General features: G+C 37.6%; 1 protein-coding gene across 2 annotated transcripts in view; it reads right to left on the bottom strand.

The window, feature by feature from the left end:
- The window catches only part of LOC129766443 (leishmanolysin-like peptidase), a 76,814-nt gene that overhangs the window by 33,366 nt on the left and 29,244 nt on the right, over positions 1-14,204 (bottom strand). Inside the window, exon 1 of one of the 2 annotated variants that reach the window (XM_055766981.1) lies at positions 4,893-4,995. The exons of the other annotated variant lie outside the window; for it this stretch is intronic. Coding sequence (XP_055622956.1) covers positions 4,893-4,970 — 78 coding nt within the window. The 5' untranslated portion in view covers positions 4,971-4,995. Of the gene's footprint in view, positions 1-4,892; positions 4,996-14,204 lie in introns of those variants that run through there. 2 annotated transcript variants of the gene reach the window in all.

Genomic DNA, 14,204 nt, shown 5'->3' with positions numbered 1-14,204 from the left:
CCGGACATGTCTGATGCCGGCTACTTCGGTACTCAATTTAGGAATGTTCGTTTTAGGATTCTTTCGCAATGTCCAAACAATTACCCGTTCATCATCAGAAGATAGGATCCGTTTTGCGTTCTCTTTCCTGATTGGCGTTCACGTTCCCTGTGGAACTTTTGCCGTCTCAACGTATGCATTAACTAGCGTCATTTAGTAATACTAAGTTGAGATTTCTTCAGCCAAATAACAACGCCTTGAATGTATTCCGAGAGGCAAGCTCTAGATTATGCGTGACCACAGTGCAAGTTGAAGGAATTTTTTTTGGCGAAAATCCCTCCGACCAGAACAGGAATCGAACCCGAACACCCGGCATGATAATGTGAGACGCTAACCACTTGGCCACGGGTGCACTTTGCGATCTCTACCGGGAGATTTTCCATGCTTCCTTCGAATTTTAACTTGTTTATGATTTTCTTTACTGTAGAGTGGGTTCTTCCGAAAGCAGCTGCTATTCCCCACAATGTCTTTCCTCGACAAGTCTTACTTATTATCATGGAACGTGTAATATCTATTTCGTTCCTCTTACTTGCCATTTTGATAAAAACCTTTTCAAACATCTACAAAAAACAAAAACCAAAGCTGCCCAAGCGGTGGTTTGGTGTTGACGTCACAAACTGACGAAAAAAAGCACGCTAATTCGCAAAGATCATACTGAAAAGATTAATTTGTTTGGAGAAATTTAAGGTGTACACTCAATTTTGCTTAGAATATTCATTTCATATTCATTTCTTTTTATCAGAGAAATTCTTCTGAAATAGTGAAACCCATGGCATCGGCTTCCACATTAGTCCTTGGACCCGCAGCATTGGAGATGAGATTTTTTAAGGTTTGGGGAGAATTTTCTCAAAACGGTCTGGTTTAGGTAGCTTATTATCAACACGAATGAACAGTAAGAAGTACAATGAAGTATTTTAGAATCATTTACTGCTGTTTTTACATCAAATAATTGGGTAATTTGGCATCAATTCATAAAATCGGGAAGGTCATGGCACGGTTTAATAAATAGAGGCTTCAGAATCTGAACTGGTCAACTTGTTTACCAGATCAAAACCATATCAAATACTTATGAGGAGTGATCGTACAAGTAGTAGATGCAGCTTACAAGCAGTATGAGTAATTTGAAGAGCTTCAACGAGCAGTATCCTCTGCGTAGAATGAGATACACACCACAACATGGCGCAGTTTGGTCAAAACCAACCTGAATGGATTATTTAAACTGACTGAGAACTAAAGATGACTTACGAATTAGAAACTTGTTGTAATTCATGTGAAATTGACGTTTATTTTGTGAAGGAGTGAGAGTTTTTCTTCTGGTTCTATAGTTATGAAACACAGGAATTTTTGTTTTTTTTAATGTTTCGCGCCTGAACACAACAATATAATTAAAATCGCCAGTCATTCAAATGAAGATAATTATTATATCCTACACTATATACTTCAATTCAACCGACTTCTTACATATCTCTGGAAACTCAGAAAAAATGAGTGATTCTATAGTTGTGAAACGCAGTGTATTTTAATGGAACTCAAACCCATCGTGAAGAATATAATCTGATAGTAACATGACTTCACCCCAATTCGCGCGCAACACAGCCTTAATGCTACGAAATACGGAGTAATTACTACTGGATTCAAACCATTCATCTGAACCCGCTGTCATCCAAACATAGGGCAAACACAGCCAACTACGTATGAAATGATCAATACTACTAATGCGCCGCCTTGCGTAAAAATGACGTTTTAGGTTCAATATTTCTGCTGAACGAACCGATGAAAACGATGGAAAATACACACCACCACTGTTTGTTCGTGGTTGCCATCGTTTCCTTTTCTGTTTCTCCTTCTACTTCTGACGTCATTAAAATTTGAGAGAGGGCACGAGACCGCGAGAGCATACAGCACCAAACACCCCGATTCATTCATGATTTCTGTGGATGTGCTGGTATTCTTTCGTTGAGATGTGGTTTTAATTCGAGCGTTCTAATCGATTTTGTTCAATCGACAACTTGAAATAGCTGAAATAGCTGCGTACTTTGGTCTTAATGCTGACAAAATTGTGGCCCAGAGCTATGATGGTGCTACTGTAATGTCCGGAGATAAATCTGGAGTGCAAACATTGGTGAAACATCGGTTATTCATTGGATATATTCACTGTCGCCCACACGTATTAAAATTCTTGCTAAAACTTTTTGCGAATATTTTTGAACATACGAATGTTCTTTATCAAACTTAGTAAAAAAAGGAATTAGACGTAGTAGAATTTGTGCGTAACGTGCCTTGCTTCTATAGAGGAGCTCAAAGCAGATCATCATTTCGATAATACGCTCAATCATACAATTGATGTATCTGGCGAAACTATGAATGACAGTAACGTCATCAATTGTCGTCGTTTATATGAATCGATTATAGAAAAAATTATTGACGAAATGACGAAACGGTTTAAGGAACTAGATGAATACAAATTCGTTGCTTTGTTGAATCACGAAAAATTTGCCGACTTCGATATCGCATTACCTACTGGGAATTTGAAAATGCTTATTTCATACCATTCGAAATTCGATGAAGTGAAGCTTTGTAATAAGCTGACGGTTCTTTTTAAATTATAGTCATTAGGCCGATTATCGTTGGACAAAACCTGCAGCAAACCTTCTCCGAAACGGCTGGCCAGAATGATACTGACTTGCCTCATACAACGGCATCCGTTGAAGGAACTTTGTTTGTTGTTCGACGGATCAAGAATTATTTGCGGTCGAGATCTGACCAGAAACGGTTATTCTGAATTATGATTATGACTGTGGAAAAATATTTCCTTTATGAAATAATGCAGATGCCTTTATTTTACGAGGAAATCATTGATAAGTTTGCGCTCATAGTTGACCATAGGATTGTTTGGCCCTGTTTTTGTGCGGGGGATAGGGACCGCACAAAAAATCGTGTTCACTAAACAATTTGAAAAAAAAAACTTTTTGTTTTGTGGTGGATAGGGACCGCATAAAAAAAGGTTCCTCAAGAAAATAACCCAAATCCTAATAATTCCATTCGTGATCAACATTCGATTTCTTTTTTTCACTTTCATAAGCGGCCTACTCACTTGCGCAGATCATAAAATCAACTATTTGCTCCTGTCAATAAGCTCCTACTGACACCTTAAAACATACAAAACAAAACATGAGCATGGAAATTAGCTGACACAGCCACTATATAGAGCGATAAAATACATATCAAAGATAGAAAAAAATGACCGGTGATTTCAAATTTCAAATTTTTCAATTTTTTTTCAAATACCGCACAAAAAAGTCGCACCACAAAAATCACACAAAAAAAATTTGCATAAAAAATCGCACAAAAAACTGGTTTTACTGTATACATAAATGTTGAGAAATAAAAATGTTAAAATCTGTCATCGCAATACTGTTGTTTTAATGTTGTAAATGAAATTGAACAGGTAACTCAGATGGTCACGCGTCGCCTCTGCAAATAAATGGAGAGTATCGTAAAGCATGTATACTAACCTTGAGCCAACCGCGAGTAATCGGTTGGTTTTTAAATACGCCCATACCTCGCTCTTTATACGGCATTTCGCTATTACGGCCATCATACATTAAGGCACATTTTCGATTTACGACCTAAAATGTTTCGCTATAACGGCCATTTTATATAACGATATATCTTCATGTTGCCAATCTTGCGCAATTTAATTTTCGAAAATTTGAAGAATGGATCTGTTGAAGATGTCACATCCAAGTAAGCCGAGAATGGTTTGAAAAAAATAAAAATAGATTTAATTTGCCTAAATTAAAAATGAAAGAAGAAGCAGCTAGGGCTGATGAAGCCGCATCAAAGAGGAGGTCATAAACCTGAACAAGTGTTTAATCTAGAAGAAACAGGACTTTATTGGAAGCGAATGCCTGATCGCACGTACATTTCAAAAACCGAAAAATCTGCGCCTGGTTATCAGGTGTCTAGAGAACGATTAACTTTGCTTCTTGATACAAATGCCGCGGGTGGTTTTAAGCTAAAACCACTTTTAAAATATTTATCTGAAAATCCAAGGCCTCTAAAGGACTAAATAAAAATTAATTACCCGTCATATGGAGATTCAACAAGAAAGCTTGGATGCCTAAGCTAATTTTGAGGATTGTACAGAAGTGAAAAAAATATTTGCGAGACAATAATTTAAGCAACATGGCTAATTAAACTAATTAAGCTAATTTTGGATAATGTACCAGGGCATCCTATTAATTAATCCGAATTAGTCTTCAAATTTAAGCCATTTAAAAAATATTTATGTATACATACATATATTTTATTTAACATGAAGTTGTTTCTTGTTTGTTGGTTTTTGGAGTCTGTAATTATTTTATGTACAAATCTGTGTACTCCTTATTTATGTATTTTTGATTTGAATGAAATAAAAGGATAAAATGCATTTTGAATGATAAACCATTTTACATATTTAACAAATTGGAACCGATCCTATTGAATTTGTATGAATTAGAATAATTGATTCCTTATACGGCTTTTCGCTTTGCGGCCATGTTTCGAGGAACGTATCTATGCCGTAAAGCGAGGTATGGGTGTATTATAAAAACTCAAAGAAATATTTAACTCCCGCCTCCGTCAAGCTAACGCCACATGATCTTTAATAGAAATATATATTTAGAAAAAAAGAAAAAAAAGGAATATTTCTGATATCGTAAAATGACCATAATGGTGTAAGGAAGAAAAAGTTTTACAACCTTCGATAACCTGTTGCCATTTTTAGGGGAATTTCATTTGGTCTCTATTATAGAAAAGATCTGTTGGCAAAAAAACTGAGACCATTTTCTTTTTTCTTAGCCAAAACTCACCTTTTCCGATTGTTGACAATACAGGTCCGTATTGAGAATTTGGGTGCAGTGAAAGAGCTGAAAGCATTTAACTTCCATCAAATTTCGACGTTTGATGAGAACCCTGACAACAAAATTACGGGAACGGAATTAATAGAACCATAATTGCGTGTGATTAGTGAAACAGTATCAGGGTCATAAACGTGGTTGCGAAGATATTAGCTAACGAGGGATCTTTGCATACTCTATATTTTATAAACACTAGTCTGGGCTGTCCTCTGGATAGGACCTTTTTTCATAAATTGATCGAGCATAAGAAAAAGTGTAATTCCACGAAAGTGTGTGCTGAATTTTTTAAATATGAATTTTATAAAGTTGCCCTATGGCCTATTTGTCTACTATTGGCCTCCAAACCTTAGTAGATATAAGTATAGGACGGATTCTATTATATACAACCTTCGATTTATTTTCACTGTATATAATCGAATCCTGTATATTATTAGCCCAAAAAATATATATTTGTTTTCATACATATATTTCTCGTTTTTTGAATATAAAAGTAGAATCTAAGTCATAAAATACCTTTCTCATATAAAAAAAAATCCAAATTCTTCCTGGAGGTGATAGAGGATCATATTTCATAAAAAAAATCCTTCTATGCATATGTTCGAATTTCAACAATGACAGAGTTATTGAACCTTTTCTCTGCTTTGGGCTCTGTTGCCTTAAACTTGCTCTAATTAAGAAACTACGATACGTAGGACAATTCTGTTGCTCTATTTGAAGGATGAGAAAATATCATACAGAATAAAGTTGTAAGACTTCCACATTAGTGGATTCAAATAACATTTTAGAAGTGAAAAACTACAAAATTAGTGGTTTTGAAGGTGTAATTCTTAATTTTATCCAAAAATCCAGAATAAACTTAAATGTTTCCTTCAACCAAATTAAAGTTCTTTAACCACTTCACAATTCGTTCTTTGACACTCAACTTCTATCTATTTAAATTTCGCTGCAATATCATTTTAAACATTGCATTGTGAGTTTTCAACTAAAATCTACCAAAATCACGATTTCTAACTGTACTCGTGATGCCAATGAACTTTTCACTTTTTTGTATAGTAGTTTGAATGTTTTTTTTTCGGTCCGCGAACATGCGCTCTATCTCTAAACCATGTAAACTATAAAAAAAACAATCAATAATTATAAAAACAAAATCCAAATTATTCGCGAGTGTAATATTTTTTTCAACACAGACCAGCTGATTGGCTTTAGTTTGATCTTAATCGGTCCAGTAGTGTTATGAATTTTTGAAACATGTCATTTTTGTAAAAAAAAGGAAAACATGATTTTTCGGATCACCCTAATGAAAAAATACGGGTCTAAAAAATACGAGAATGAAGATTGTTGTTATTACTAGAGCCCACCAAAAAGCACGCCGTCGGTCATTTTTGCGTGTGCCTTAAAATTCATCCTCTGCCAAAATGAGAGCGAATGTGAGTAAGCTATAGGGGAACCGCGGGTAACATGGTTGCGGACAGATGGTTGATTTGTATAGTTACATTTTGAATTTCAAATTTCTGTTATGAGAACACCTTCTACATGTTATTCTATAATATTTAAGCCACCCTATGGCAATGAATACTCATCAAAAGTGGAACAGGGAAACAAAAACCGAAAATCACACATGATTCCACGTTTGGATGTAATTTTAGCTGCTTCAATATTTAGCATTTTGAGTGGTTTCATATCAAATGATCAAAACTTTGAGTGCTTTGAGGCACCCCTAAATCATGTGCGATTGAGCTGAAACTTTGCACAGATAATTTTTTGGACCAATAAACAGAATGTACATGGTCGGTTTCTTAAATTCGATAATAATTTTTTTTTTCATAACTTCATTGCCTCCCAAAAGGTTGATTTTCGGCCAAACTTTTTTTTTTCGAGATGACACCAGATCTCGACGTTCCATTGTTAAGCCATTTGGCATCGAAAAAAAATCGATTTTCCAAATTTCTTTTACTCCCCCCTTGGAGGATTTTCAAGGATCAAAAACTCAAAACTTTGAGCGCTTTGAGGCACCCCTAAATTATGTCCGATCGAGCTGAAATTTTGTACAGATTATTTTTTTGGGCCAATCAACAAAATGTACATAGTCGAGTTTTGAAATTTGACATGACCATTTTCGCTGCCATCCTAATGTTCATGTTATGATTTCAGAATGTTTTTCAAGTTCTCCTATCGGCGGTGAAAGTTTTGTCACGATACATTTAGATTTAAAATAAGATGTGGTAACCGCGTGGAAAGTTGAAAGAAGAAAATCAATTTTGGACATCCACGTTAAAAATTCGAAAAATTGTAAAAACATTTGTAGCGTCCTCAACCGTGAACGGAAAAGTATCAATCGGAAAGAAGTGGAACTTACGATCGGAAGCTCCAATCAGAGTTCTCGGATGATGATGTTGCAAAAATATTGGTCAAATCAATATACGACACAATGTCCGAAGAATTCGTCCGCGTAGAGTTTATCGTTCTCCAAATTGGATCAAATCAGACACCCGAGTAACATAAACAATTGTTGCGCGGAAACTGTAATAGGAGTGACAAAATGACAAGGAACGCGGCAAATCTGAACATATAGACAAACTCAGATAAACAAAAAAAAAAAGAAGATTATGAACAGTTCCCAATTGCAACCAATACTTATTCGCCTATACTATTCAGTACACAAAACATTTTACTCTAACGGCACTTCCAGTTTTCCAAACCACGCGGAGACAGTCGGTAATGGGAAAATAATGTTAATTATCCTAGAAAATACGAGAAGTATCAATCGTGAGATAATTGAACCAATTGTAGTCTGAACTAAGTCGATCGTTAATAGTGAAGACAGGTGCGCATTCAACGATGAGGAGAGGAAAACATACGGTACGGTGCATCAGTTGCACTTCGCGGCGTTTCAATTCATACGACTTTTTTTCACCGCGAATAAGGTGTGGAACACCATTCTCCATACAAATTACCATACTTGACTGTCAATAGTTGCTGATTAAAACCACGTCTTTAGAGCCTAACGCTTCGGCAAAACCAAGCGATGAGTGCATAAATAATTGGAACCAACTTGGTAAATATTCCTGCCACAGCTAACTTACGTAAAAATATATGAGCTCACATAACCCTTTGATATGTAGGTTTGCATACAAAACATATCCCCTAATGTCCCTAAGTATGTCACCATCAGGGTGATGATCGATCGCACAAACACTCCACTTTAACCGATATCAAGTTCTGATATCACACCTGCTGTCATTGTATTTAATGTATGAAACACCTTCCACTGTCCGACACTGATGGGCGTATGGAAATGTATCGTGTATGATAGTGCGGTGTAAAATGAAAGTGAAACAAACGCGACTGTTAGTCAATTTATATGCGGGCGAATCAGTTAACAGGTCCGGAATGGCAAAGCCGGTTGACCTTGATAGAGTTGCGCTAGAAACAAGCCGTTTTCATTTTTATATAAACATTAGGAGTGATCTGCTTTCCAGTCATTTCATACACATTTATCATATGAATAGTTAAAATGTGTTTTGAAATTTTACGTATGCAGATAAGTTTGAACTAACCGCGGATTTCGAAAATGTGAAAAGTTTACCGGAAAACAGTATTGCTACATTTGCCTCAAATGAACGGTTTCACGTAGAGTGATCGTTATTTTAATGCTTGTATCGTGCGTCATGAAACCGAATGGATCGGTGTTGTCGCTTCGTCTCAAGGACGTCTAAGCAGGAAAATGGTTCATATAGTTATATATAGTGAATAATTCCATGCTGTTCTACTGTTGGTGGAGCAATTTTAGGAATCATATAATAGAATAGTGTATGCGTACACAACGATTCCCGATCCTTACACTTGTCTAGATGTAAATGCTTAACAAGAGTGATAATCTTGTACTCCCACACTATTCAAACTATACCAAGAGCTCATTCAAATTCCATGCCCAATAAATTTTCATCATACAACATCCGTTACTTATTGTGACAAGTCACATGACATGTCAAATGAATAATGTCTTCATTTGTATCTCACATCTCACACTTAGGCTACAATGTGGTCATTACATTGTGATAGCACAATCAAACGTAATATTGGAGCAGCACGTTGCCGTTTATCGCAATGTATGCCCTACATTTCTTTTGCGAAACTAAACCAGCCTTTCACACCATTCTACAGCTTCATCTATCAGCTGCTCGTACAACCATATAAATGACGGTTTTCTATCTTCATTGTATGGTTGTGCAAAATCTACCACCGACATGTTTCCATTTACCAGATGATGATACTAAATCCGCGGCGGGTAGCGCTTCATCTAGCGCTAGAGTAGCAACTCTCTTTGTATCTTAGCTAACTTAAGCGAATGCAATTACGGGTGAAAATCAAAGCCAATTGCTGCCATGTGTGTTGGATCGAGCTTGCCTCTTTCGTTCGTGTTCACTGATTTCCAACTTGATTTCTCCATTGATCGGCGATAAGTTATCCCCTTCACCTCGCGTATGCCGAGAGTGCTCTCGCATAATTCGGTGTTTGGAACGCTTTGGGAAATATAGTAACGTAAAGTTGCTACAAAATACATTTAAACGTTTGTCAAATTGTTATTGTTCTCTGCGCACAGATTTATTCATTGTTTTACACACAATTTAAATATCCGCTTATCGCAAATGTGAATAGAATATACGCTCGCGTTGCATTCGTTAGATTGTAATCTATACATGAAAATGAATGTCTATTTGTCTGTCTTATATAGACTCCAATATTATTTAACAGATCACCGTAAACATTCGTGTGTACAGGGGATATACGAGAAGAATGAGACTAGCAACATTTGTTCAAATGGTGCGTGTTTAAATGATCAAAACTCTTAAAAAATATACTTCTAAAAGCAACTGATTACAATTTACGGGGAAAGGGCTTGGCCGGGTGAGGGAGTAAAAAGTGCCCCAAACTAAATCACCAGCTGTATGGCAAATATTGTAGAGGATATTAAAAAAGAAATTTTGTATCAAGAAAAAATATCAAAAAAAAATCATCAAGAATTTGAGTACTAAAAAGAATAGTGAGATTTTTAAATATTTTTTTTGAGATTTAGAGATTCAGTACTACTCTAATTCATATTTAAATGTATTCCTACGGCTTTCCTAGATATGTGTGATTTTTTTCAGATTTTTTTCAGTGTTGCGCGGTACGGATTTTTTTTTATATTTCCAAAGGGTCTAGCTGGGTAAGGGAGTTAAAAGTGCCCCCAAACCAAATCACCAGCTGTTTGGAAAATATTGTATAGGGTACTAAATAAAACATTTTGGCTGTAGTACCATATATTGAGTCCTTTTTTTTATTAAATCGTTTATTTTTACAGGCTCAGTTACATAAGTTTAAAGGAGCCAAACTCCTATCTGTATTGTTACACGTATATATAATCATTTTTCATTAATTCTAGTGTTAATGAAGTAGAGGACCGATCACTCGCGGTTTGCTCGAGTTTAGAAGGGTGACATTTTTTTCAGGAAAAGGATGTTGACAATGTTCACACTCACATTCATCATACTCAATTCTTAAGCCTATCTTATATCTAATATGTATTTACATTTCACCTTATTCTATTGTTAGTAAGAAGGGATTTAATTTCTCGCGAAGGAAAAGGAAAAGGAAAATATAAGGATATAAGGACAATCACACACGAAGATCGATAACTTTTAAGAAGACGTATATTTGGGACATGTAATCAAGGTCTAACCGAGCCAACACATCTCTCACCAGCACATTGGGCTGTCTTCCTCTGGCCCGAAGAGAGTTTTCTAAATTCGATCTGGCAACAAGATACACCTCGCACGACCAAACAACGTGTTCGATGTCGTGGTAACCTTGGCCACAAGCACAGATATTGCCATCGGCAAGATTAAAACGAAAGAGTAGCGCGTCTAACGAACAGTGATTGGACATGAGTCGAGAGAAGGTGCGAATAAAGTCCCGACTCAATTCCAGACTTTTGAACCATGGTTTGAGACTAACCTTAGGGATAATCGAGTGAGCCACGAGTGAGCGAGAGCCACCGACCCAATTCATCTTCGTTCCACTTACGTTGCCAGTTAACGATGGTATTTTTACGGACTAAAGAATAAAATTCATTGAAGGCGATTTGACGCTGATAAATATCGCCTTCAATTGCACCTACCTTTGCCAATGAGTCAGCCCTCTCATTACCCGGAATTGAGCAATGTGAGGGGACCCAGACAAAGGTAATGACATAACAGCGTATGGTTAAAGCACTCAAAATTTCTCGTATTCTCTCAAGGAAGTACGGCGAGTGCTTTTCCGGCCTCACTGAACGGATAGCTTCGACAGAGCTAAGACTATCCGTTACAATGTAATAGTGTTCAACAGGTCGTGAGGCGACGCTGTCCAGCGCCCAGTGTATTGCTGCCAATTCAGCAATATACACTGAGCAAGGATTCTGAAGACTGTGGGAGGTGCTAAAAAATTCGTTGAACACTCCAAATCCTGTGGACTCATTCATAGAGGACCCATCAGTAAAGTACATATTATCACAATTGATACGCCCATATTTTGCATTGAAGATCGTAGGAACGATCCCCGATCGATGATAATCTGGAATTCCATGGATTTTCTCCTTCATGAACAGATCAAAATGTACAGAGGAATTGATGTAGTCAGGGAAACAAACACGGTTGGGAATATACGAAGAAGGATCAACCTGCATGGAGATGAATTCATGATATGAAGTCATGAATCCAGAATGAAAATTTAGCCCGATCAGCTGCTCAAAATTTCCGATCACCAATGGGTTCATGACCTTACACCGGATGAAGAACCGAAGAGATAATAAATTGAAGCGATCTTTTAGTGGGAGTAGGCCTGCCAAAACCTCGAGACTCATGGTATGCGTTGAGGGCATACATCCCAACGCGATACGGAGACAAAGATACTGAATTCGCTCGAGTTTAATGAGGTGTGTTTTGGCAGCTGATTGAAAACAGAAACTGCCATACTCCATCACTGAGAGAATAGTTGTTCGATACAACATAATAAGATCTTCTGGATGGGCTCCCCACCAGGTGCCGGTAATTGTACGGAGAAAGTTTATTCTTTGTTGGCATTTTTTACTCAGATACCTAATATGGGCCCCCCAAGTACATTTGGAGTCGAACCAGACCCCAAGATACTTGAATGACATAGCATGAGTGATCGGTTTACCCAAAAGTTGAAGCTTTGGTTTTGCTGGTCTATGCTTCCTAGAAAAAACCACCATCTCTGTTTTCTCCGTGGAGAATTCGATCCCTAGCCCAATGGCCCAGGTTGAAAAATTGTTCAAAGTATCTTGTAAGGGTTCTTGCAGGTCGGATTCTTTTGATCCTACGACAGACACTACTCCATCATCTGCAAGTTGTCTTAAGCTGCAATTTTGTGTAAGGCAATTGTCAATGTCGCTTACATAGAAGTTGTACAAAAGGGGGCTTAAACATGAGCCCTGAGGGAGGCCCATGTAAGAGACCCGACTTACTGCCGAATCTCCGTGAGAAAAATTCAAATGTTTCTCACAAAGCAAGTTATATAACATATTATTCAATAGAGGCGATAGACCCCGAGAGTGTAATTTGTCTGACAAAACCTCTATTGAAACAGAATCAAAGGCCCCCTTTATGTCCAAGAATACTGAAGCCATTTGTTTTTTTTCGGTGTAAGCCATTTGAATTTCTGAAGAAAGCAACGCAAGACAATCATTCGTCCCCTTGCCCCTGCGGAACCCATATTGTGTATCTGAGAGTAGGCCATTCGTTTCAACCCATCGATCAAGGCGAAACAAGATCATTTTCTCCAACAATTTCCGTACACAAGACAGCATTGCTATTGGGCGGTACGAATTGAAGTCGGACGCGGGTTTTCCGGGTTTTTGAATAGCTATAATTCGCACTTGTCTCCAATCATCTGGAACAACATTATGCTCCAGAAACCGATTGAATAAATTCAACAAGCGATGTTTCGCCACATCAGGGAGGTGTTTCAACAAGTTGAACTTAATTCTATCTGTTCCTGGAGCCGAATTGTTACAAGAAAGGAGAGCAAGAGAGAATTCTAGCATCGAAAACTCGGAATCAAGATCGCACCTATCTTGTGGTATATCTCGAACAATTTTTTGCACAGGAACGGAATCGGGACAAACTTTTCGTGTAAATTTAAAAATCCATCGATGTGAATATTCTTCGCTTTCATTCGATGAAGAGCGATTTCTCATGTTTCGAGCCACTTTCCATAATTTTTTCATTGACGTTTCTCGTGACAAACCTCCCACGAAAGTTCGCCAATAAGCACGTTTTTTCCCTTTGATCAAGTTTTTAAATTGAGGTCCAAATACGTTTGAAAATTCTCAATGGTTCCACGTTTTCGAAAAGCTTTAAATGCGTTCGATTTATCCTGATAAAGCTTGGAACATTGGCTATCCCACCATGAATTGGAAGGCCTTCGACGAATAGTGGAGCCTGGGATGGGTTTCGTTTGAGCGCGAACCGCGCTGTCATAGATCAAACGAGAAATGAAGTTATACTCCTCCAATGGAGGCAAACCATCTCTGGAACTGATGGCTAGAGCAATCAGGTCCGCATATTTTTTCCAGTCAATGTGTCTTGTGAGGTCATATGCCATGTTTATAGATTCAGAAGAATTCGACCCAATGGTGATGGAAATTTTGATTGGCAAGTGATCACTACCGTTGGGGTCCTGGATTACATTCCACTTGCAATCTAACGATAGTGAATTCGAGCAAAGCGAGAGGTCAAGAGCACTTGGGTTAGCAGGAGGTTTAGGTACACGTGTTGTTTCCCCAGTATTCAAAACGGTCATATTGAAGCTGTTACAAAGGTCATATATCAACGAAGAACGATTTTCGTCGTACTGTTCCCCCCAGGCAGTTCCGTGAGAGTTGAAGTCTCCCAAGATCAATCGTGGCTCAGGAAGGAGTGAGCACATGTCAACAAGTTGCTTGCGGCTAACCGCAGCTCTCGGAGGCCAATACAAACTGACAATACAGAGGTCTTTGCCTCTGATGTTTGCATGACAAGCAACAGCTTCGATCCCTCCAATAGGTGGAAGGTCAATTCTAAAAAATGGGTGGCATTTATTAATCCCCAATAGTACCCCTCCGTATCTGTCATCGCGGTCCAAGCGTATTATATTAAAATCGTGGAAAGAGAGATCATTTTGAGAAGAGAGCCAGGTTATATATTTGAGTCCTTATATGGTACACAATAGGATCTATGGTGA

The sequence above is a fragment of the Toxorhynchites rutilus genome, chromosome 1 (assembly GCF_029784135.1).
Source record: "Toxorhynchites rutilus septentrionalis strain SRP chromosome 1, ASM2978413v1, whole genome shotgun sequence".
Classification (NCBI taxonomy): domain Eukaryota; kingdom Metazoa; phylum Arthropoda; class Insecta; order Diptera; family Culicidae; genus Toxorhynchites; species Toxorhynchites rutilus.
The sequence above is the reverse complement of the archived record's forward strand: the minus strand, read 5'-3'. Positions and strand labels throughout refer to the sequence as shown.